This window comes from Orycteropus afer, unplaced genomic scaffold (genome assembly GCF_000298275.1).
Source record: "Orycteropus afer afer isolate SDZICR_OR568_19922 unplaced genomic scaffold, OryAfe1.0 scaffold00644, whole genome shotgun sequence".
In the NCBI taxonomy this organism is placed as follows: Eukaryota; Metazoa; Chordata; class Mammalia; order Tubulidentata; family Orycteropodidae; genus Orycteropus; species Orycteropus afer.
This window is the reverse complement of record NW_006922231.1, coordinates 910,767-932,820: the sequence shown is the minus strand read 5'-3', so window position 1 is coordinate 932,820 and position 22,054 is coordinate 910,767. Positions and strand designations below refer to the sequence as shown.

General features: G+C 38.4%; 1 protein-coding gene across 1 annotated transcript in view; it reads right to left on the bottom strand.

The window, feature by feature from the left end:
- The window catches only part of ELAPOR2 (endosome-lysosome associated apoptosis and autophagy regulator family member 2), a 206,033-nt gene that overhangs the window by 95,121 nt on the left and 88,858 nt on the right, over positions 1-22,054 (bottom strand). The window contains exon 2 of the mRNA XM_007956629.2: positions 13,206-13,326. Coding sequence (XP_007954820.2) covers positions 13,206-13,326 — 121 coding nt within the window. The remainder of the gene's footprint in view (positions 1-13,205; positions 13,327-22,054) is intronic.

The following is a 22,054-nucleotide window of genomic DNA, read 5'->3' as shown; positions in this document are numbered from 1 at the left end:
TTTTTTTTTTTTTTAAACTCTTAGGTAACACTAGTCAACGGTGGCATAGTCTGGTATTTCAAAATATTTTACCTAAGCACCCCAGAGGTCATATGGTACAATCACTGTTCTTTAGCCTAGTTCTATGCCTCTTCTTTTATGATACCTATTTTTGGAGGTATGAAATCTGCAATGTTCAAATATACAGATATAAAGACTTAGATATGGAAAAGAACATTTAGATTAGTCTGTCACTAATGGCTTGGGTTAGTCCCTGGTATGGATCAAATGGTGTCCCCTCAAAATATGTGTGGTAAATCTTAACTCCTAGGCCTATGGATATAATCCATTTGGTACAGAATTTTCTTTCTCATGTTAATGAGGCCATATCACTATAGGGCATGTCTTAAGTCAATTAATTTTGATATATAAAAGAAGCGTATTAGACCCAGAAGCAAGTAAGCACAAACAGGGAAAATACACAGCTGCCATGTGGAGATCTTCAAGGGACAAAGAGAACAATGCAAGAGGAGCTGAAGCATTTTTCACAGAAGATTTTCCCACAGAGTGGACGGAGAGCCTTCTCCTAAAGCTGGCACCGTGAATCTGGACTTCCTGCCTCCAAAATTGTAAGAAAATAAATTTCTATTCATTGTTCCCATGCACTTTAACAGTGTTTCTGTTACAGCAACACTAAAAAACTAAAGCACTCCTCCCTGTCTCTGTTCATTCACATTCTAAAAGGAACACCTTCCCCTCTGCCTTAAAGGACTGCTTGTGGTGATCAAACAGGAGATCAAAACCACGCTTCAGTAAAAAGTGATATGAAAATTCTAGGAATTATTATGATCATGCCAGCACAAAGTACCAAATAAATGGATACTGAATTGAATTATTTATATATTATCATCTAAGATTTGTATTTACCAATAAAACATATCTATTTTTAATCTTTTTACCACAAGGGTCTCTACGGTTTGCTTTATCTCCCTCCAGAGATTATTCATTGAAAGATTATGGCAATCAATTATATTTATTAATAATTCATTCATTTTTTTCTATTTTTATTCAAAGTTATTTATTATTAAATTTTCTTTTCTAAACAGTAAGCAATAAGTAGTAATGAAAGAATTTTAATTTTACTTCTTTAATGAGATGTTAATGATATAATGATCCTACACAGTCCTCCTACAGATAAATACCTAGGAACTAGGTATTGGAAACATCTATATTCATGACTCATTAAACAAATATTTCTTGGGTTCCTACCATATAGTAGGCAAACACTAGACACCAAGAACATTTTGGACAATAAGATAAAAACAGTCTATTCTTCATGGAACTCTTAGTCTAATTTGAGACTTAAGTTCCTCAAGATAGGTCAAATTTACATATCGCTAAAGTTAAATTCGTTGTAGAATCTATCTTACTTGTTATCCCAAGTTAATAGTTAAATATAAAATAATTATATATATTAATGACAATCACTGATTAAATCAATTCCAGAATCAAGAGCCAATGTTTATTTTTCTTCAACTTGGTAGCTTCATTTAAACAATATAAATAAAATAAGGTTAAAGCTATAGACATCGTATTATTGACTACATAAGAAAGATACCTTTGCAACTCTTACTCACTGCCGTTATGGGCAGTACAAAACAGAGAAAAGAATACATAGCTTGGGGCCTCAAAAAAGATAATTTTACTTTTCTCACTCATTTAGCCAATCAATTATCATTATGAGATAATTAAAACTTTAAATGTAGGCAGATCTCACAGAAAACAAAAAGAAAACGAGAAATGGCATTCAAGAGAAACTACACGGTACACTGAGCCCAGCAAATCTCAGCTCTTCTTCCTCCCTCAGAGCCAGTGATGAAGAGAAAACTTTAAACTGTCTTTATAACTTAATTGTTACATTCTTAAGGAAGGAAGAAAAAATTCATTGCTATGTCTCATTTCATGAAAATGAAAGTGAGAAACAGGAGGAACACAAAACCTTCCATTAAAACAGGCTGTTTCCTAGTGATATTCTCTGATTCACATTAAGCCAGTCCCCCACCACCACCACCACCCCTTTACTGGCTGAAGGGAATTTTTGTCCCTGTTTATTGGGAAGATTTATTTATTTATTTATCATAAAGGTTATTTTTCTTGTCAAAATACACAATGCAGCAATGAAGACTGGCTGTAAGAACAATGCCTGCCTGCCATGCTCGACTTAAGGCGGGAAGAGGATAACGGAAAGCAACACTCTGTCCACAGTGGCAGACACTGTAATATTCTTAATCAGGAGTAAATATCGAAGATCATTAAGAAGATGTATTAAGACCCCACTATAATTTACAGGTTACAGGGTATGACAAATGTATTCTGACACATGATTTGATCACAGAATAAATAAATCTGTGATATATAATGATAACTCTTAAAATGTTCAGAATAATTGTAAGGGGCTTTTCAGGGTATCTGGTCCCCAATCAGGTCCCAAATTTCAGCATCTGTGTGTCCTTGGTCAACTTAGCTCAATGTTCCAAAAGTCACTAGTGGCAACTAGGACCCAGGACTCTATCTAATGGACTCCCTGCAATACCATGTGCCAGCAGATTTTACTAGGATTAAGCTGAGAAAAATTCACTGTCCTTATTTGAAATGAGGGCACTCTGGTGGCATAGTTCCTAAGGCATTTGACTGCAGTTCAAACCCAGCAGCCACTCCTTGGAAGGAAGATTGGCCAATCTACTTTAGTGATATCGCCTCAGAAACCCAAGAAGGGTCACTATGAGTTGGATCTGACTTGACAGCAGTGAGTTTAGTTTGCTTTGTTTTATTTGAAATGAAGAAGAATAGTCCTATAAAAGAACTCTTAACTAAAATCAAATGACATGAGTTAATTCCAACAGCACTCCCTAGCCATGTGGTAACATTATCCAGACTTCCTTGCTTGTTTTTGAAACAATCATATGAAGTAAAAGGAGCCCTGGTGGTGCAGTGGCCAAACGCTTACACGCTAACCAAAGGGTCAGCGGATGGAACACACCAGCTGCTCCGCAGCAGAAAGATATGGCAGTCTGCTTCCATAAAGAAAGCCTTGGAAACCCTGTGAAATGGTTCTGCTCCCTCCAAAGGGCCGTTATGAGTTGGAATTGACTTGATGCCAACAGGTTTGGTTTTGGTTTGTTTATATGAAGTAACAAATACAGATTGCTTTGTAAATTCTGAAATGGTACTATAAAATTATTAGAACTGAATTTTTAAAGCCTCATCCTATCAATAAAAATTTTTAATTTTTCATTAAGATCTGGGAATTAAATTGTAGACCAAGAAGGTGCAATTTTTAAGTTCTCTTTTGTGAGCTTTTTACTGACAAGACATAAATTAATTTTTATGTATTTTACAGAAAAGAAAGCAAGAACAGAGAAAAAAAAAAGTACATTAAAACAAACTACCTCCTCCTAATGTTTTCTAATTCAGTGTTTACTGAAAATAATATTTATTGAAAGTGTTGCCTCTGCATCTCTGAAAACTAATTTTCATATTTAATTTAATATCCTTCCCAATGGGTCCTCACATATCCCTATCAGGTAAAGTGAATATCGACACAGCACTTCTCAGAGAAGACTGATCAGCCAAAAGTTACCAAAACAAACAAACAAAAAAAATTGTAATAAAAAACACCACCACCACCCAACTCCTGGCAAGAAAACTGATCCTGTAACATCACAGATAACATAACATAAGTAGAACCTAGATCAAGTTTCCAGCTCTTAACCACGATGGCAATTTTCATCTTTTAGAAAACCATACAAAAATACTTTATTGGGGTTTGCTGACTTCAGCATTTAGTAGGAGAATGGATAAATCCCATTAATCTGGCCCAATGACACAAGGTTTACAGAAAAAAGACAATAGCCAAGGTCAAGGGAAGGAAAATATACAGAGTAGCTGATGTTACGGAAGAAGACAGAACAACATATCCATGAAATCGGTTTTCTCAACTTCCAATTATTCCCTAACACTTTGATTCTTATCCTACTGAACTTTTCCTGTTCCTTAGTCACCTTCTATTTCCAGATGGCCCCTCTAACATTGATACTGCAGCTCTAAGGGCTGAGTTCTTTCATCTTATAAAGCACTTTTTTTCAGAGAATCTCCCACAGCCACAGCTCCCATCAAACACTGCAATAAATCTAAAGCCAAACTGTGAGCTGTTATTGACAGTTTTTAACTCACCCCTTAATAATCTCATTCATTCCTTGCTTTCAGTGACCTCTTATGCATTGCTAAGTAGATTCTATTTTAACACTCTGTCCATCCGGAACTCAGTGCATCAATATTCCAAACTTAGCCTAATGAGGATAAAATGCTCATGCCCTTCTATATACAGGATAAATGCTTACAAATCTGATTAGATCTCAGATTCACCCACAGAGCGGAAACACTGACGTCAGTCACCAAATTTATTCAATCAAATATTCCAGTGTTGAGAGCTTTCTTAGGAACCCTGAGAAGATTATAAAGAGGTTCTAGCCCTCAAGATGTTTACAAAGAATGAATTTTTTCTGAACAAAAACTTCAATAGTTGAAAAAGGAGTGTTTTTTTTTTTTTCTACTATCTGTTAAATTGGCAGTTCAAACCCACAAGCCACTCCTTGGAAGAAAGATGGGGCAATCTACTTCCTTAGTGATACTGCCTTAGAAACCCAAGGAAGAGTTGCTATGAGTTGGGTCCAACTTGACGGCACATAACAACAACAACAAATCTGTTAAATAATGAAATCACAGTGTATGTATGAAGCATTTACAATATTCTAGGCACAGGGGGAGAAAACAGCAGCTAACCAACTTCATACTGTGTATGAAGCAATAACTCCAAATAGCCTTGAAATTCTAAGTGTTATTCTCTTATCTTTCAGAAAAATATATACAAATAAGAATAAAATCTACAAACAGAGCATTGATCAATTAAAAAAACATACAAAGCAATATCGCCAACCCTTTAAATGCTGTCTTTTAAAAACTCCATTTACTTACCCAGGATGCCAAATTCCGTAGGATTTCAATCAATTGTTAGTTAAGAGTTAGGGGAGAACAGATGTCCCAAAAAGGGAACTAACACTTTTTGAGCCTATACTGTAGTCTGTTCCAAAGTGGCAGTGCACTCTAGAAGTGAAGAACATGACAATGAAAGGCCCAGTGGTCTACTTCTGAAAAATCAATCATTAAAAATCCTACGGAGCACAGTTCTATTCTGACACACATGGGGTCACCAGGAGTCAGAATCAACTCCATGGCAACAAGGTTTTATTTTTTTAAAAAAACATGGACCCAGGAGTTAAATTGCCTGGTTACAAATCCTGGTTCTGCCTTTGACCTTGGGTAATGTCTATGTTTAGCTTCCCCATCTATTAAATAAGTGGGTGTGGGGGGGGGTAATAAAAGTATCTACTTCACATACTGGTTGTGATGACTAAATGAATATGAGTTAATATGTGTAACAGATTTATAATTGTGCCTGGCATGTAAGTAAATATTTTCTATTAATATTATTTTATTATGATTATTAGATTATAATATTATGTAATTACAATTCCAGACATGTATACATATCACTTCATTTAACCTCCTCAACCATCCATGAATGGCTCTATCCAGGTCAAAGTCAAGTATCCTTGTTATGACATAAAGAAGCCCATGAGATTTGCCAGACTCTCTGGTCACTCTGACATATTCCCTAAGAGCCAGTCATTCAGATTTTGTAGAGCACCCACGAAAACTCAGTGCTGCTCCTTTTCCGCACCTTCTCCCATGTTCCGTATGTGTATTTGATTATGTCACTTAGCATCATCAAAGAACTTGTTTTTTCAGGATTTACCCGAAATCCTCAGAGAATTAACACATATGGCTCATAAAGTAGGTAATTTAATCCTTGCCTCAAACCTAAATCATGACACAACTTTGCACATAAACCTGTCAGAACTCAGGTAATTTTCCAAGGTTATTCATTTGGTTATTGATGGGTCTGAAAGCTAAACTTGCATCTGCTTCTTTGTGAGGTGCTTTTGACTCATTAGAGCAGAATTAATCCCTGTCTCCTTGGCAAGACCAGTCTAGGTTTGAACATTTATCAAGCACTTCACCCTTTACCCTGCAATTCATTTATTTACCCATGTTCTCCCTTGTTAGAATAAAAGGTCCTGGGACGCATGGATCTTTTTCATTTATTTTTAGATCCTTATTCTCAAGCATGTAGGAAATAATAAATAGCTGTTCAGTGAATTAATTAATGTTCAATAAATAGCTGTGGAATAGATATTTTGCCCAAGAACATACAAGTCAATGGCGGAAGTGGAGCATCTCAGAGGTGTGCTGCAATTTATCCCTGACTGAGAGAGGTCTTCAACTGGACACCAATATAATAATGCTGTGATTAAACCTTGTAGAACAAAGAATTGTAGGAAATTAATTAAATAATCATGGAAGTCACACCATAAGGTTTTCAGTGGTCAACCTTTGCAGAAGTAGACTACCTCTTCCTTCTTCCTAGTCTGTCTTAGTCTGGAAGCTCCACTGAAACCAGTCCACCACAGGTGACCCTGCTGGTATTTGAAATACTGGTGGCATAGCTCCCAACATCACAACAACAGGCAAGCCACAACAGTATGACAAACTGACAGACAAGTGGTAGATTGTGAGGATGGGGTAGGACCAGGCAGTGTTTCATTCTGTTGTACATAGGGTCACTATGAGTCGAAACCAACTCAACAGCACCTAACAACAATAACATTAAAAAAAAATTATTAAGTTAGTCAGGCATGTGTGTATGAATCTGTGTTTTCCAAAAATAATGTCCTTAAGAAAATTAGCTATGGAAAACCAATGCATGTTAGATAAAATAGTCCTATAATCAAATACATCTGGGAAACTCTGGGTAAAAACAAAATGTTACACAGCACTTTTAGTATGCAGTAAATGCTCTATAAACATTAGGCTTATTAAGTTTCTCAGCGACATCAATGTACAAATAAGTACTACACCCGCTGTGAGGGAGACACAGCATTCAATATTTTTCAAACTTTATGGTGTTTCACCACAAAAAACCCATGTTTTTTTGTTTGAAGCGTTTCTAGAAATTAATAGTCCATAAGAAGATTTTCAGCATAATGTGCAACTGTCATTCCATGCCAATGTATTTGATTAGACCTTTTTTCCATTAGTACTTGCTGTTATACCAATACAAACTCTCACCACAACTGTAACAGACTATTTATTCAGTCCTAGGGAGAAAAAAGCCTACACTTGAGAGAGCTATCATCTAAGGAAAAGGATTTCTAAAAGCTCCAACCAGAAATTCAAAATCAATTCTCTTTCCATAAGACTTCTTCTTTTCTCACTTCTAAATAGGAATCAAAAGTTGTTGATTCAAATTGTCATAATTTGCTCTCCTTACTTATTAAAGTCCATTAAATGTGGAGTGTAACAAAGTCAGAGAGAAAAAAAGGAGAAAAGACAAAAAAAATCTTATATTTGAGTCTTCTTTCTACCTAGTCTGAACATCCATCACTTCATCTATCAATGTGTCATAGTGTGGTGGCTTGAGTGTTGCTGCATCACTGGGAGCTATGCCACTGGTATTTCAAGTACTAGCAGGGTCACCATGGTAGACGGGTTTCAGCAGAGCTCCCAGACTAAGAAAGACTAGGAAGAAGGACATAGTGGTCTACTTCTGAAAAATTTAATCACTGAAAACCTTATGAATAGCAGTGAAACACTGTCTGATATAGTGATAGAAGATGAGCCCTCAGCTTGGAAGGCACTCAAAATACGACCAAGGAAGAGCTTTCTCCTCAAAGTAGAGTCAACCTTAATGATGTGCATGGAGGGAAGTTTTCAAGATCTTCATTTGTTGATGTGACATGACTCAAAACGAGAAGAAACATCTGTGAACATAATCAGAACATAGAATGTAAGTATGAAATTATATATACTAGAAGGTATCAAAAATGAAATGGAACACATAAAGATTGATATTCTAGACATTAGTGAGCTAAAGTGAACTGGTATTGGCCATTCTGAATCAGACAATCACACGGTCTACTATACAGGGAATGACAAATTGAACAAGAACGGCATCACATTCATGGCCAAAAAGAACACTTAAAGATCTATCCTTAAGTACAATGCTGTCAGTGATAGGATAATAACCAGACCCTTACAAGGAAGACCAGTTAATACAACTACTATTCAAATTTATACCAACCACTAAAGCCAAAGATGATGATATTGAAGATTTTTACTAACTTCTGAAGTCTGAAATTGATCAAACATGCAGTCAAGGTGTTGTTGTTATAGTTAGGTGCCATTGAGTCAGTTGCAACTCAGAGAGACCCCAACTACAACAGAATGAAACAATGTCTTGCAACATCCTCACAATCACTGCTATGCTTTCACCCACAGCTGCAGCCACTCTGGAAGTCCATCTCGTTGAAGGTCTTCCTCTTTTTTTCCCTATGCTCTCATTCACCAAGCATGATGTCCTTCTCCAGAGACTGCTCCCTTATGATCACATGGCCAAAGTATGAGAGAGGAAGTCTCCTCACCCGTGCTTTTAAGGAGCATTCTGGCTATACTCTTCCAAGACAGATTTGTTTGTTCTTCTGGCAATCCATGATACATCCTCATAATAGTAGGTATGGTATTCTTCAACAATACCATACGTCATATGCATCAACTCTTCTTTAGTCCTTCTTGAACACTGTCCAGGTTTCAAATGCATATTACAGTGCAGTCAATTGTCTAATATGGCCCTTCTAGCCATAGTCCTTCATTTTGTGATATATTGTAAATCCTAGCCTCAGGGAGCTCTGGTAGCATAGTGGCTAAGGCACTTGACTGCTAACCAGAAGGCTGGCGGTTCAAACCCACCAGCCACTCTTCGGAAGGAAGGTTGGGCAATCCTACTTCCGTAGTGATACTGCCTCGGAAACCCAAGGAGGGGTCGCTATGAGTCAGGGCTGACTCGACGGCACATAACAACAACAACAACAACATGCCTGTGGTTATTTAATCACTGAAACTCACTGGGGTGAGTTGTCTGTTGCACTGATGAGGCAGGATTATGGCGGGATGAATCTTGAGTCCCACCTTGTTAGTGGAGATGTGGAGAAATTTGAGAGTTCCCTCAATGACTTGCCTTGAACAGCATTGCTCAAGAGACTGATAGGCTCTCCACAGCACAGGGGGCAGGAAGACAATGAGGATAAGTGTCAGTTGATAACCAGAGTCCTCCTCATCCCATTTTCTGAGTTGGGTAAGCTTCAGGCTCACATACACCTCAGGGTTCTAACACAACAAAAACAGGTATTGGACTTCTCATTAACTTTGCTCAGGGGAGTCTTGCAGTCAGATTTTTTAATGTAAATAAATATATATATTACTCATCGATTTTCTTTTAAAAATTTACAATGCTACATAAACATTCCTGTATTTCCATTCCTAAAGTGCCTACTCCTCGGAAGGAAGATGGAGCAATCTACTTCCTTAATGATACTGCCTCAGAAACCCAAGGAGGGGTCGCTGTGAATCAGGTCTGACTCAATGGCACATAACAACAACAACAAAGTGCCTATGGCACTTGACTGCTAACCAGAAGACAGGCAGTTCAAACCCACCAGCCACTCCTCAGTAGGATGGTTGGGTAATCTACTTCTGTAGTGATAACTGCCTCGGAAACCCAAGCAGGGGTCGCTATGAGTCAGGTCTGACTCAACAACACATAACAACAACAACAAAGAAAAAAAACTCAAACCAAACTCACTGCCATGGAGTCAATTCAACTTATAGTGACCCCTCATTGGGTCATTGGGTTTCTGAGGTGGTATCTCTATGGAAGTACATTGCCCAGTCTTCCTTTCAAGGAAGGACCTCCTTTATTGCTTCTTTATGAGAAACAAGAGAAAGAGCTACCTGATAGTGTTTTGAAGAATCTATAACAATTTTAATGGCACCCAAATTCTCGTGTTTACTTAATTTAGAAATATTAGGATTCAGGGAAAGTAGGTGCCTCTGAGTCAGTTCAACTTATAGCAACCCTCTGTATTTCAGAACAAAACACTGTTCGTTCCTTTGTCATCCTCACAATAGTAGGTATGTTTGAGCCCATTGTCGAGAACCACTATGTCAGTGCATCTTAGTGATAGTCTTCCTCTTTTCACTGACCCTCTACTTTACCAAGCATGATGTCCTTCTCCAGGAAAAATGGTCCCACTTAATAATATGTCCAAACTAAGTGAAACAAAGTCTGGCCATCTTTGCTTCCAAGGAACTCTCTGGGTGTACTTCCAAGACTGATTTTTTTCAATTTTCTTGTAGTCCACAGTATATTCAATATTCATCACCAACACAATTCAAATGAGTCAATTCTTCTTTGGTCTTCCTTATTCATTCTTCAGCTTCCACATGCATATGAGGTAATTGAAAATATCATAGCTTGGGTCAGGTACACTGTAGTCCTCAAAATGACATCTCTGCCAGTGGAATGCCTAAGCTACTGAATACATATTCAATTATTACCACAACTGCCTCTAAACAAATGCTAATAATTGTTAGTGTATTAAGCACCAATATTAATCTTGTAAATTAACTATGCTTCTAAATTACTTCGATCTTATTATTTTTCAGTTCTAAGATAACTTGCATTACACCATACAAACAAAAGTTACATATCTAACACCAGACTAATGACATCCAGAGCAGACATAAGTATATTATGTATGAATACTTATCAATTCATGTTTTAGCCACCACATAAAACCAGACTAAGCAGTGCTATTTTTTTATAGTAAGAATGACTTGATTATTAGAGTTTTTAGCAGAGTTCCTGTTGAATTGTCAGATTAAAATATTATCTGTAGAAGATTATAGTAAATAATGAGAAAAAAATTATGTCTCTTGTAGCATACAAATAGAAATGATTCCCATTAAGACATCAATTTTATAACATATTTTTGAACACTTGGCCAATAAATTTAATCAGTGGCACACTAGTGAATGTTTAACAACCAGCTCCCAGGGGGAAAGGAGGTACCTAATTTGTAGGGTTTGCCAATTTCCATAGTACATTTCACCCACCACAGTACATTTCTAGGAACAATGTACTAATGATTAGCTCTGAGAGCCAGCACTAACTGGTTCCAGTACACCAACTAGTTTGTTGTGTGCCCTCAAGCTGATTCCAACTCATAGCAACCCTGTAAAACAGAGTAGAACTGCCCCCATCAGGTTTCTAGACTACAATCTTTTTAAGAGAAGATCCAACTCCAAAAACCAAACTCACTGCCCCTGAGTCAGATGCAACTCATAGCGACCCCTTCTTGGGTTTCCGAGGCAGTGTCACTACAGAAGCAGATTGCCCAACCTTCCTTCTGAGGAGTGACTGGTGGGTATGAATGTCAGCCTTCTGGTTACCAGTCAAATGCCTTGGGCTCCACACCAGGTCTTGTTTCCTGTGGAGCTGTTGGAAGGCTCAAACTGCTGACCCTTTGGTTAGCAAGTGAGGACTTAACCATTGTGCTACCAGGACTCCTTACCATCTAGATAATGCGATATTATTCATAATGGTTAGGTAATCCACCTAAAAAGGGTTATCTACAAGAACTTTAAACAGAAAAGACTAGCCCATGAGTAAAAAGTAAGTGCAGGTAAATGATCCAGATTTTCTAGGAAAGCAGCTGAAGTAAATTTACTGTAACTACTTACCTAAGTATTACACAGGCTCTATTTCCCTTTAAACCACATCCTTCCTCACCAAGAGCTGATCCTCTCTGTGATACTCCAAGGTGGTTATATGCATCTCAGTCTCACATCACCCTTTTTTATAATGACCCCATTGTCCTCGTAGACTCTTCTTATTAGACTGAACTTCTTACTTGGCTACGGGGAGTATCAGGTACTCTCTGTTCATTTAATATCATTCACCAAGTAATAAGAGTTTTCTTCCCTAACTTTCCTTGTAAGACTTGTCTCCTTTTTATCAGTAAACCCACCATCTATGCTAAAATTCCTCCAGCCTATAAGAGAAATAGGAGCTCTGGTAGCATAGTGCCTAAGGCACTTGACTGCTAACCAGAAGGCTGGCGGTTCAAACCCACCAGCCACTCCTTGGAAGGAAGATTGGGCATTCCTACTTCCGTAGTGATACTGCCTCGGAAACCCAAGGAGGGGTCGCTATGAGTCGGGCTGACTAGATGGCAAATAACAACAACAACAATAAGAGAACCAAGTTCTTTCTATGAAGAGGAGGAAATTATCAATTTAATAATTTGTTTAACTGTACTTTAATTATGGAACTGAAAAACTAAGCTTCCAGAAATACCATTTTGAAAATTACAGAAACAACCAAAAATAAACTCTTGTCTTATTTCCAGCTTTGAGTTCCAGGCCACTCCTACAATAGATTCAATGCAGGAACCCTGAGTCAGGGGACTGTCCTGCTATTCTAGAGGTCAAATGAGCAAATAAAGGCCTCCAACTATGTCTCTCTCACTACACATAAGATGCTTATATCCTTGATACACACCTAAACTAAAGGAATGAACAACATATTTAATTCTATTCTAATTCATAACCTTGCACTTCCAATTTTCTTAATTGACAGAAGACAGACTGTTAGTAACAATACTGAGCAATTCCACAATCTCTCTGCAGGTTACACTGAAAAGGCAAATTACATTATTATTTCTACAGTTCAGGAAAATAAAGAAATCCATTAAAAATAAATTCTGCTACTCTGCCCTCCAGGATTTCAAGTAAGAGAGCTGTTGAGTTGGTCCTGACTCACAGCAACCCCTCCTTGGGTTTCCAATGCGGTATCTGTATGGAAGTAAATTGCTCAATCTTCCTTCTGAAGAGTAGCTGGTGGGTTTGAACTGCCAGCCTTCTGGTTAGCAGTCAAATGCCTTAGGCACTATGCCACCAGAGCTTCTAAAGAGTAAACTAGATTTTAAAAATAATAACAACCTCTCTTAATACTGCCCATGACTTGTGATGAACTTCAGTCACAAGGGCACCAAGTGTTGAGAAAGGTTGTACTTATTCTTCTAGACATCAATGCTACATGTTCATTTTTGCAAAGGTCCCCTGTAGTCAATAACATTAATATCTAGGATGCTGATAGGAAGAGGTGATGGTTTAATCAGGAAAACAGACAGTGAAAAGTTAAAACATACTGCATTCTTTGCCTCTCACAGGGTCAGGCAGGCCAGAGCAGTCCACTGCAGAATTCGGAATGGCAACTCTCCACCTGGAGCCACTGCTATCACATTCAGTATATTCAAAGTGGTAATCTTTCTGCAAACAATCACAAAATAAGCCTTTGTTAGAGCCAATTCTAATGGAATAACTGAGTACTTTCAATCACCCGCAAACCTGTCTGTAAGCCTATTTCCAAGCTATACCCTCTGCTTAACTCTAGGTCTACCCCAGCCACACCAAGCTGTTTATTGATCAAAAAAGTATTATGCCCAGCACCATATAGGCACTAAGGATATGATGGGGGACAAGATAGTCATTGCACTCAAGTGGTACCATTGTCCTCTAGTCTCTTTCACCCATAAAAGTTATAGTATACTTCCCTACCCCACTTCCATACTCCATAAGTTCTATATAATTTATTGATACAAGAAAAATTAAAATTAACACTAGGAAATTGACTTCTGTCACTGACCCATGTTTTTGTAGAAAGATGTAAGAGAATCGTCCCCATGGATCTAATTCTCTGTTTAAATTTAACAGAAGAGATAATAATTAATCATCCAAATACTAGTAGAAGACTACAAATTCCTAGTACAGTTCTCCCAAGCTCAGTAGTACACACCCACAGAGTGGGCTGCCATCAATCACAGACTATTAAAATAGACCATTTATTACAACTGCCAAAGTAAGACCAATCCACCTGTCTCCGGCCCTTGGTTGCTTTGAAATTCTCACAGTGACTTCTCTTGATTAGATCATATTACACACATACTATATGTACTATAGAGAATTTTAAGGAAAGAAAGTTCTAAACCTATTCTCAATACATTACATATTTAATAACGTATTTATTCAATTTAATACTCTGGTTGCTGCAATTCTGTTTCATCCATTCTTGTTTTGTCTCCTTTACCTTATCAATGACAAGCGAGAATAGACATACAAATTCACATTACCAGGAGGAAATAGGGAGTGGGGGGCATGCATGTGTACAGAGAGAAATGAGTTCAAGAACCAGTCAGTTCTTGGTTGGGATTCCCATCCCATTCCTCCACACACAAGCTATGTGTATTGCTTTATGTCTCAAAGCATCCAGTTTTTGACAGGTAAATTACAATAATAATATTTCCTATTCGTATGGCTATTGTGGAGATTGAGCAAATGCATGTAAAATTTAGGCACATGCTATACCAAGTTAGCATTTGATTATTTATTACCCTTATCAAGGACAATAAGCATAGAGCAAATAACATAGAAGAAGGGGCTACTGATAAGAAAAGGTACAAATTTCCTGACTCTGTTTCCCCTGCTTCAATCTCTGCATATACTTAAGACAAAATGAGAAAGTATGAGCTAAGAAAGGTGGAATCATCAGGTCAAAAGCAAAGGTTTTTATGCCATAATCAGATCACTCTCCAGAAATAAACTGTACTATAGCCTCAGGCAATCATCTCTGAATATTGTTCTTCCACACATAACTTTCACAAAAGTTTGGCAACAATTTGAGATAGTTCTTTGACAAGAACCTGGATTTCAAGTATGCTTTGCTGATAATTAAGGGCAAATCTACATACCTAGATGATGGTAAAACAATCAAGTTAGAAATGATTTTCTGAAAGAAGGGAGGGAAAGAAAGGCAGCAGGCAAGCAGACAATTAAAAAAAATTCACTAGATTTGATCACATACAAATTTTAAACATTAGCACATCAAAAGCTATCATAAAAAAGTGAAAGGTAAACAACTTAAAAACTGGTGAAGATAAAACACACAGCAAAGTTAATTACCTAAGAGTACTAGGGTTTCCAAAAATCAATAATACTTCTTTTGAAAAAATGGTCAAAGAGCACAAAACAGTAAAAATGGCCAATAAATATATGGGAAAGGTTCAATACTACCAATCAAAGAAATACAAATAATATTTTTCACCAAGTTGACAAAATATTTCAAGTATTAAAAAAAAAGTCTCTGAGGTAATAGTGCAGTAAAAGAACACTCAATGAGAGTGTTCTAGTGAGAAAATAAATTAGTACAAGCTTTCTAGAGAGCAACATGTCAAGAAGCATGAAGAACTTTCAACTTTTCAAAATTTTTTTTAATATGGCAAATAATTTATGTGTGAGAATGTTCATCATACCATTTATATCAGAGGTGACCATAAACAATAGTTAAACATTGTAGACCCATCACATTATCATTATTATCTTACATTTAACCCATTTATTATTCACATGTATTTACATTATTATATCCGTACAGTTATATGAACTAGGTAGAGCAACTAATATTATTCTCATTGTTCAATGGAAACTCAGATCAATTAAGCAACTTACCCAGAAATATCAAGCTAGTGAGTAGCACAGCTGAGAGCAGAAGTCAAGCCTCCTGGTTATTTACCAGTGCTTTCAATTTATACAGTACCATTACATTTAAGAGAGGAGATTACTGTTGAGGAGATGCAGTTGAAAAAGTTTCAACTTCAAAAACCTGACGTTTTCAGAACTCTAAAAGCAATCATAAAGAGGTATAATATTCAATAGAATATGAGAATACACAGATGGGCAAAATTTGAGACCCCTCTGTCTCTGCCAAAATATGACCCTGATTATATCCCACCTGAATTTAGAGACCATCCAAAGAATAAATTTGAATAAATTTGATGCACTGAACACCAGTGACCATAACATCAAGAACATCATACATGAAGAAAGCAAAAGGTCATTAAAAAGACAAGAAAGCAAGAAAAGACCAAAAATGGATGTCGGAAGGGACTCTGAAACTTGCTTTTGAATGGACAGTAACTAAAGCAAATGGAACAAATGAGAAGAAAAAAGACCTTAACAGATTTCAAAGACCAACTTGAGAAGACAAAGTCAATTATTATGACTAATTGGAGTTAGAAAACCAAAAGAGAATAACACACTTGGCATGTCCCAAGCTGAAAGAACTTAAGAAAAAAAAAACAAGCTTTGAGTTGCAATGTTGAAGGATTCTATGGGCAAAATACTGAATGATACAGGAAGCATCAAAAGAAGATGGAAGGTATACACAGTCACTGGTGGTGTAGTGCCTAAGGCATATGACTGCTAACCAGAAGGCTGGCGGTTCAAACCCACCAGCAGCTCCCTCGGAAGGAAGGTTGGGCAATCAACTTTCATAGTGATACCACCTCAGAAACTCAAGGAGGGGTTGCTATGAGTTGCATCGGACATGACACTGGGGGGGGGGGTACATAAAAGAACTGGTTGATGTTTAACCATTTCAGGAGGTGGCATATGATCAGGAACCAATGGTACTGAAGGAAGAAGTTAAAACTGCATTGAAGGAACTGGCAAAAAAACAAGGCTCCAGGACAGAATAGCCATTGAGATATTTCAATAAATGGATGCCATGCTGAAGACACTTCCTTGTCTATTCCCAGAAATTTGGAAGACAGCTACCTGGCCAATTGACTGTAAGAGATCAATATTTGTACCCAGTCCAAAGAAAGGTGATCCCACAGACATAGAAATTATTGAACAATATCATTAAAATCACACACAAGTAATAAGTAAAATAAGCAAGTATTTACTTGTGCTTACTCACTAATCTATAGTGAACAATTTCACATTTTTGCTAAAGATAATTCAAAATGGTTGCAGTAATATATTGACAGGGAACTTCCAGAAATGCAAGCTGGATACAGAAGAGAACATGGAACAAGAGATATCATTACTAATATCAGATGGATCTCGGCTGAAAGCAAAGAATACCAGAAAGATGTTTACTTGTGTGTTATAGACTATACAAAAGCATCCAACTGTGTGGATCATAACAAATTATAGATAACATTGAGAAGAATGGGAATTCCAGGACACCTAACTGTCCTCATGAAGAACCTGTACATAGACCAGGAAGCTGTCATTAGAACAGAACAGGACACTACATGGTCAAGGGTATGCATCAGGGTTGTATCCTTTCACCATACTTATTGAGCCTGTATGCTGAGCAAATAATCTGAGAAGCTGGACTATATGAAGAAGAATGTGGCATCAAGATTGGAGGAAGATCCATTTGTAAGCTGTGATATGCAGATGACACAACCTTGCTTGTTAAAAGTGAAGATGACCTGAAGTATTTACTGATGAAGATTAAAGACTACAGGCTGCAGTATGGATTACACCTCAACATAAAGAAAACAAAAATCCTCACAACTGGGCCAACAAGCAGCATCATGATAAATGGAGAAAAGTCTGAAGTTGTCAAAGATTTCATTTCACTTGGATCTACAATCAACACCCATGAAAGCAGCAATGAAGAAATCAGATGCCATATTGCACTGGGCAAATCTGCTGCAAGACATCTCTTTAAAGTGCTGAAGAACAAAGATGTCACTTTGAAGACTAAGGTGCACCTAACATAGGCCATGGTATTTTCAATCGCCTCCTATGCGTGTGAAAGCTGGACAATGAATAAAGAAGACCCAAGAAGAGCTGATGCTTTTGAGTTGTGGTGTTGCAAAGAAGACTGAAACTACCATGAACTACCAGATGAACAAACAATTCTGTGCTGGAAGAAGTGCAGCTGAAATGCTCCTTGGAAGTGAGAATGGCTATACTTCATCTGACCTACTTTGGTCATGTTGTCAGAAGGGACCATTCCCTGGAGAAGGCTATCATGCTTGGTAAAGTGGAGGGTCAACAAAGGAAGGGAAGGCCCTCAACAAGAGAGATTGACACAGAGGCAGCAATGATGGGCTAAGGAATAGCAAGGGTTGTAAAGATAGTGCATGCATGACTGGGCAGTGTTTCGTTCTGTTGTACATAGGATCGCTAAGAGTAAGAGTTGACTCGACAGCAGCTAACAACATCATCTCTGTATTATTAACCTATGACTGCTGTAAACCAGGGGAGGATTTCCAATAAGCAAGAAGTGAAACCCATGTGAAATTGTTCAATACAGATTAGTAAGTAAACACAAGTAATCCTTTGCTAACCTTGCTTACTGGGTATTCTGTCCCTTTCATGTACCATAAATTTGAAAAGAGGCTTTGATTCTGTAGGAAGGTTGGGGAGAGACAGATGACAGCCATACTTAGAAGCAGAACCTTTCATGTGGGAAAAAAATGTGAAATTGTTCACTACAGATTAGTAAGTAAGCACATGTAAACTTGTGCTTACTTACTGAGTAATCCAACATTGGCTGTAACTACCGCAAATTTAGTGGCTGAAAACAAATTTATTCTCTCCCAGTTCTAGAAGCTAGAAGTCCAAATTCAGTATCATTGGGCCAAAATCAAGATGTCAGCAAGATTACACTCCCACTGAAGGTTCTAGAGGGCAATATGTTCCTTGCCTCCTCTCCAACTTCTAGTGGCTGCCAGCATCCACTGGCTTTGGGCCACATCACTCCAATCTCTGCCTTTGTGGTCACATTATCGTCTCTTCTCCTCTTCTGACTGTAATCTCCCTCTCCCTCTCTCTCTTATAAGGACACTTGTGGTTGCATTTAGGGTTTACCAGAATAATTCAGGATAATCTCCTCATCTCAAGATCCTTATCTTATTCAAATCTGTAAAATCCTTTTCTGTCATGTAAAAGTAATCCAAAGATTACTACGTAGTTATTTTCTGTGGAGCCTTTATTTATCCCAGAACCCTGTTTGTGCAATAGTTAATTACTCAGCTGCTAACCAGAACACTGAAGTTTAAAACCACCAGCTACTCCAAGGGAGAAAGACGTGGCAGTCTGCTTCCATAAAGATTACAACCTTGGAAACCCTATGGGGCAGTCCTAATCTGTTCTACAGGGTCACTATGAGTCAGAATCAACTCCACAGCAATGGGTTTGGTGGATTTTGGTTTTTATTTAGTCTACTACAATCTCTCACTGTAAAAAGGCCTTGATTTGCCATGCATTTGCATAATGGCTTTCTTGCTCCTCCTGTTCCCAGTTATTTGTGTTAGGATGCCTTTCTTATTTCAACATCTTGCTTGAAGGAATCTGGTTCCCAACATGTAAAATTTAGGTAATCTCTCATTGCCCAAGGGGCCCTGGTGGCGTAGTGCCTAAGGTATTTGACTGCTAACCAGAAGGCTGGTGGTTCAAACCCACCACCCACTCCTTGGAAGGAAGATTGAGCAATCTACTTCCATAGTGATCCCACCTTGGAAATCCAAGGAGGTGTCTCTATGAATCGGACCAGCCTTGATGGCAGTGAGTTTGATTTTTTATTTTCATTGCCCAAGAAAAATAATGATGCTGAGAAGTCTGACCTGAATGCCAAATGAAGCAAGGCCTCTAAATAAAATATAGAAGTTCCAGAAATCTCTCTTCTAACACCGTCTCTATTTATTTGGGTTGCCAAGTATGGGTTTAACAATTAAAAAAAAAAAAATGGAAAAACTGTTGTGTTTTCCAGCTATAATGTTGGATGCCATGTAGCAATTAATTTCCTTAAGATTCTTTTATCCTATCTGCCTCCTCTAGATTCCTCCTTGACTCTTCAGGGTCACAGCTACTATTTAGTTATCAAGTTCCTAGGATTCAAATAGGAAGCTTTAATGTGTTTAGCTATAATTTAACAATACTGAAATGTTAACCTATTTCATGCGGAAGACAGCTCTTGGGGTCAGCAATTTAGATTGTAGTCCAAGCCTGATGGATTTTACTTTAAATTACTGAATAAGCTATTTCATCTGCCGGTAACAAATAATAAAATGTCTGCTTCTGAAGGAAACTTTTAAGTTTATAGCAAAGAGCTAAGAAAAAGTGTAGAGCAGTAAAATCACTAAAGACATAATTGTTGTTGTTGTTGTGTGCTGTGGAGTCGGCCCCAACTCATAGCGACCCCTCCTTGGGTTGCCGCGGCAGTATCACTAAGGAAGTAGATTGCCCAACCTTCCTTCCGAGGAGTGGCTGGTGGGTTTGAACCGCCATCCTCCTGGTTAGCGGTCAACTGCCTTAAGCACTATGCTACCAGAGCTCATACCCCTAAATATTCCAAATGGTATTCAGGGTACTGAAGAAAGGTAATTACAGCACACAAGTTTTCAAATTTATATATAACTCCTTCAAAACCCTAACCATAGACAAGTAAACATTGAGCACTTAAGCTGGTCCCTTAGAAACGTGAATTTTTTTCAGGGTGCTAAAGGGAAATTTAAAAAGAAAAGGTAAAACAAAGACTCTTGTACAAGTATAAAACTAACATATGTCAATAGTTTTTTAAAATCACTAATTAATAAATGAACCAGTAAGATGTTAGTATAGCAAGGAAAGGTTTAAACATGGAAGGAAATTTTCTTTATTGGTCACCAGGGGTGGGAGGGGAGGGGATGAAACACTGCAAAATATAAATAAATAGATATTAGTACAGGCTCAAGAAGAATTCAACACTCATAAAGAGGTAATCAGGGACAGAGATCAAGACGGCACTTAGTCAGAGACCACGATATCCCTCTATAGCAAAGACCTGAAAAACCAAGTGAAAGAGACAATCTTGGAATGCTGCACATCAAATGAAAAGGCAAAGAATTAGATCTGACACAAACTACAAGAAGAAACTAATCAAAAATTGTAAACAAAGATATGGAGTGGAAGCACCCTGCCACCGAGCCAGGGACAGCATGGCCCATATGACCAGGCACAGCATGGCTTGAGACAAAGCCAGTAGTGATCCCAGGTGAGGATCACAAGAAGGCAATGCCACAGAATTCCCAACAGGAGACAGAGAAACTGTATAGACATACCTAGAGTGAAGTAAGGTGACTAGGACACGAACCAGATCTAAGAACGGAAAGTACAGGAAGGTGAATGAGAGCTCCCAGGACCCCAGTACCCACAGAGCAGGGAGTGAGCCAGGAGCCAGACACAGGCAGTGGTTCACCAGCAGCAGTTCCTGACCACAGAGGTGGTTTATTTCATTGTTTTGCTCTTATATTATATTCCTGGATTATATTATATTCACTATGAGGAACTCTGGTAGCATAGTGCCTAAGGCACTTGACCACCAGCCACTCCTTGGAAGGAAGGTTGGGCAATCCTACTTCCATAGTGATACTGCCTTGGAAACCCAAGGAGGGGTCGCTATGAGTCGGGGCCGACTCGACAGCAAAACAACAACAACAACAGCATGCTGCCACCTGACCATTGGAGCAGCATAGTGAATATAATATAATCCAGGAATATAATATAAGAGCAAACAGAGTGAACATGAAGTAATAGACCCATAGAATATCAGCAAGAAGTCCTCACCTGACCCACCTGAGAAAACTCTGACCTACAGAGCAGTAGGGAGCATTCCTTTGTTCCCAGCCACCCACTCTGACTCCCACCCAAGCTAGCCCCAACCTAACAAGTGGTGAAGGAATGTTTCTGCACTGCCAGCCACCTGCCCCAATCCCACCTGAACACCACTGAGCAGTGGGGGAGTATTCCCATGCTCCCAGCCACCTGCCCCAAACTTCACCCAAGCCTGCCCTAACCTGCCAAGTGGTAGGATAGCATTCCTGCACTCCCAGTCACTAGACCTAACCCCCACCCAGCCCCACCCTGTCCAGTGACAAGGGACTTTTCCTGAACCCCAGCTGCCTGACCCAACATCCATCCAAGCCCATCCTAACCCTCTAAGCAGCAGAGGAGCATTCTTATGCTTCCAGCCATCTGCCCTGAACCTGCCCAAGCCTACATAGCCTACCCTCAGTCGTCTACCATGCCCAGAGAATAGGAATGAGGGTTTGTCCTGCCTGCCACCGCACTGCTCACCCAGAGACAGGATGTGAGTGCCCACGTGCTGCCAGAGGAGTACTCAGAGAAGCACACCCAGCCCACTCACACTAATATATCA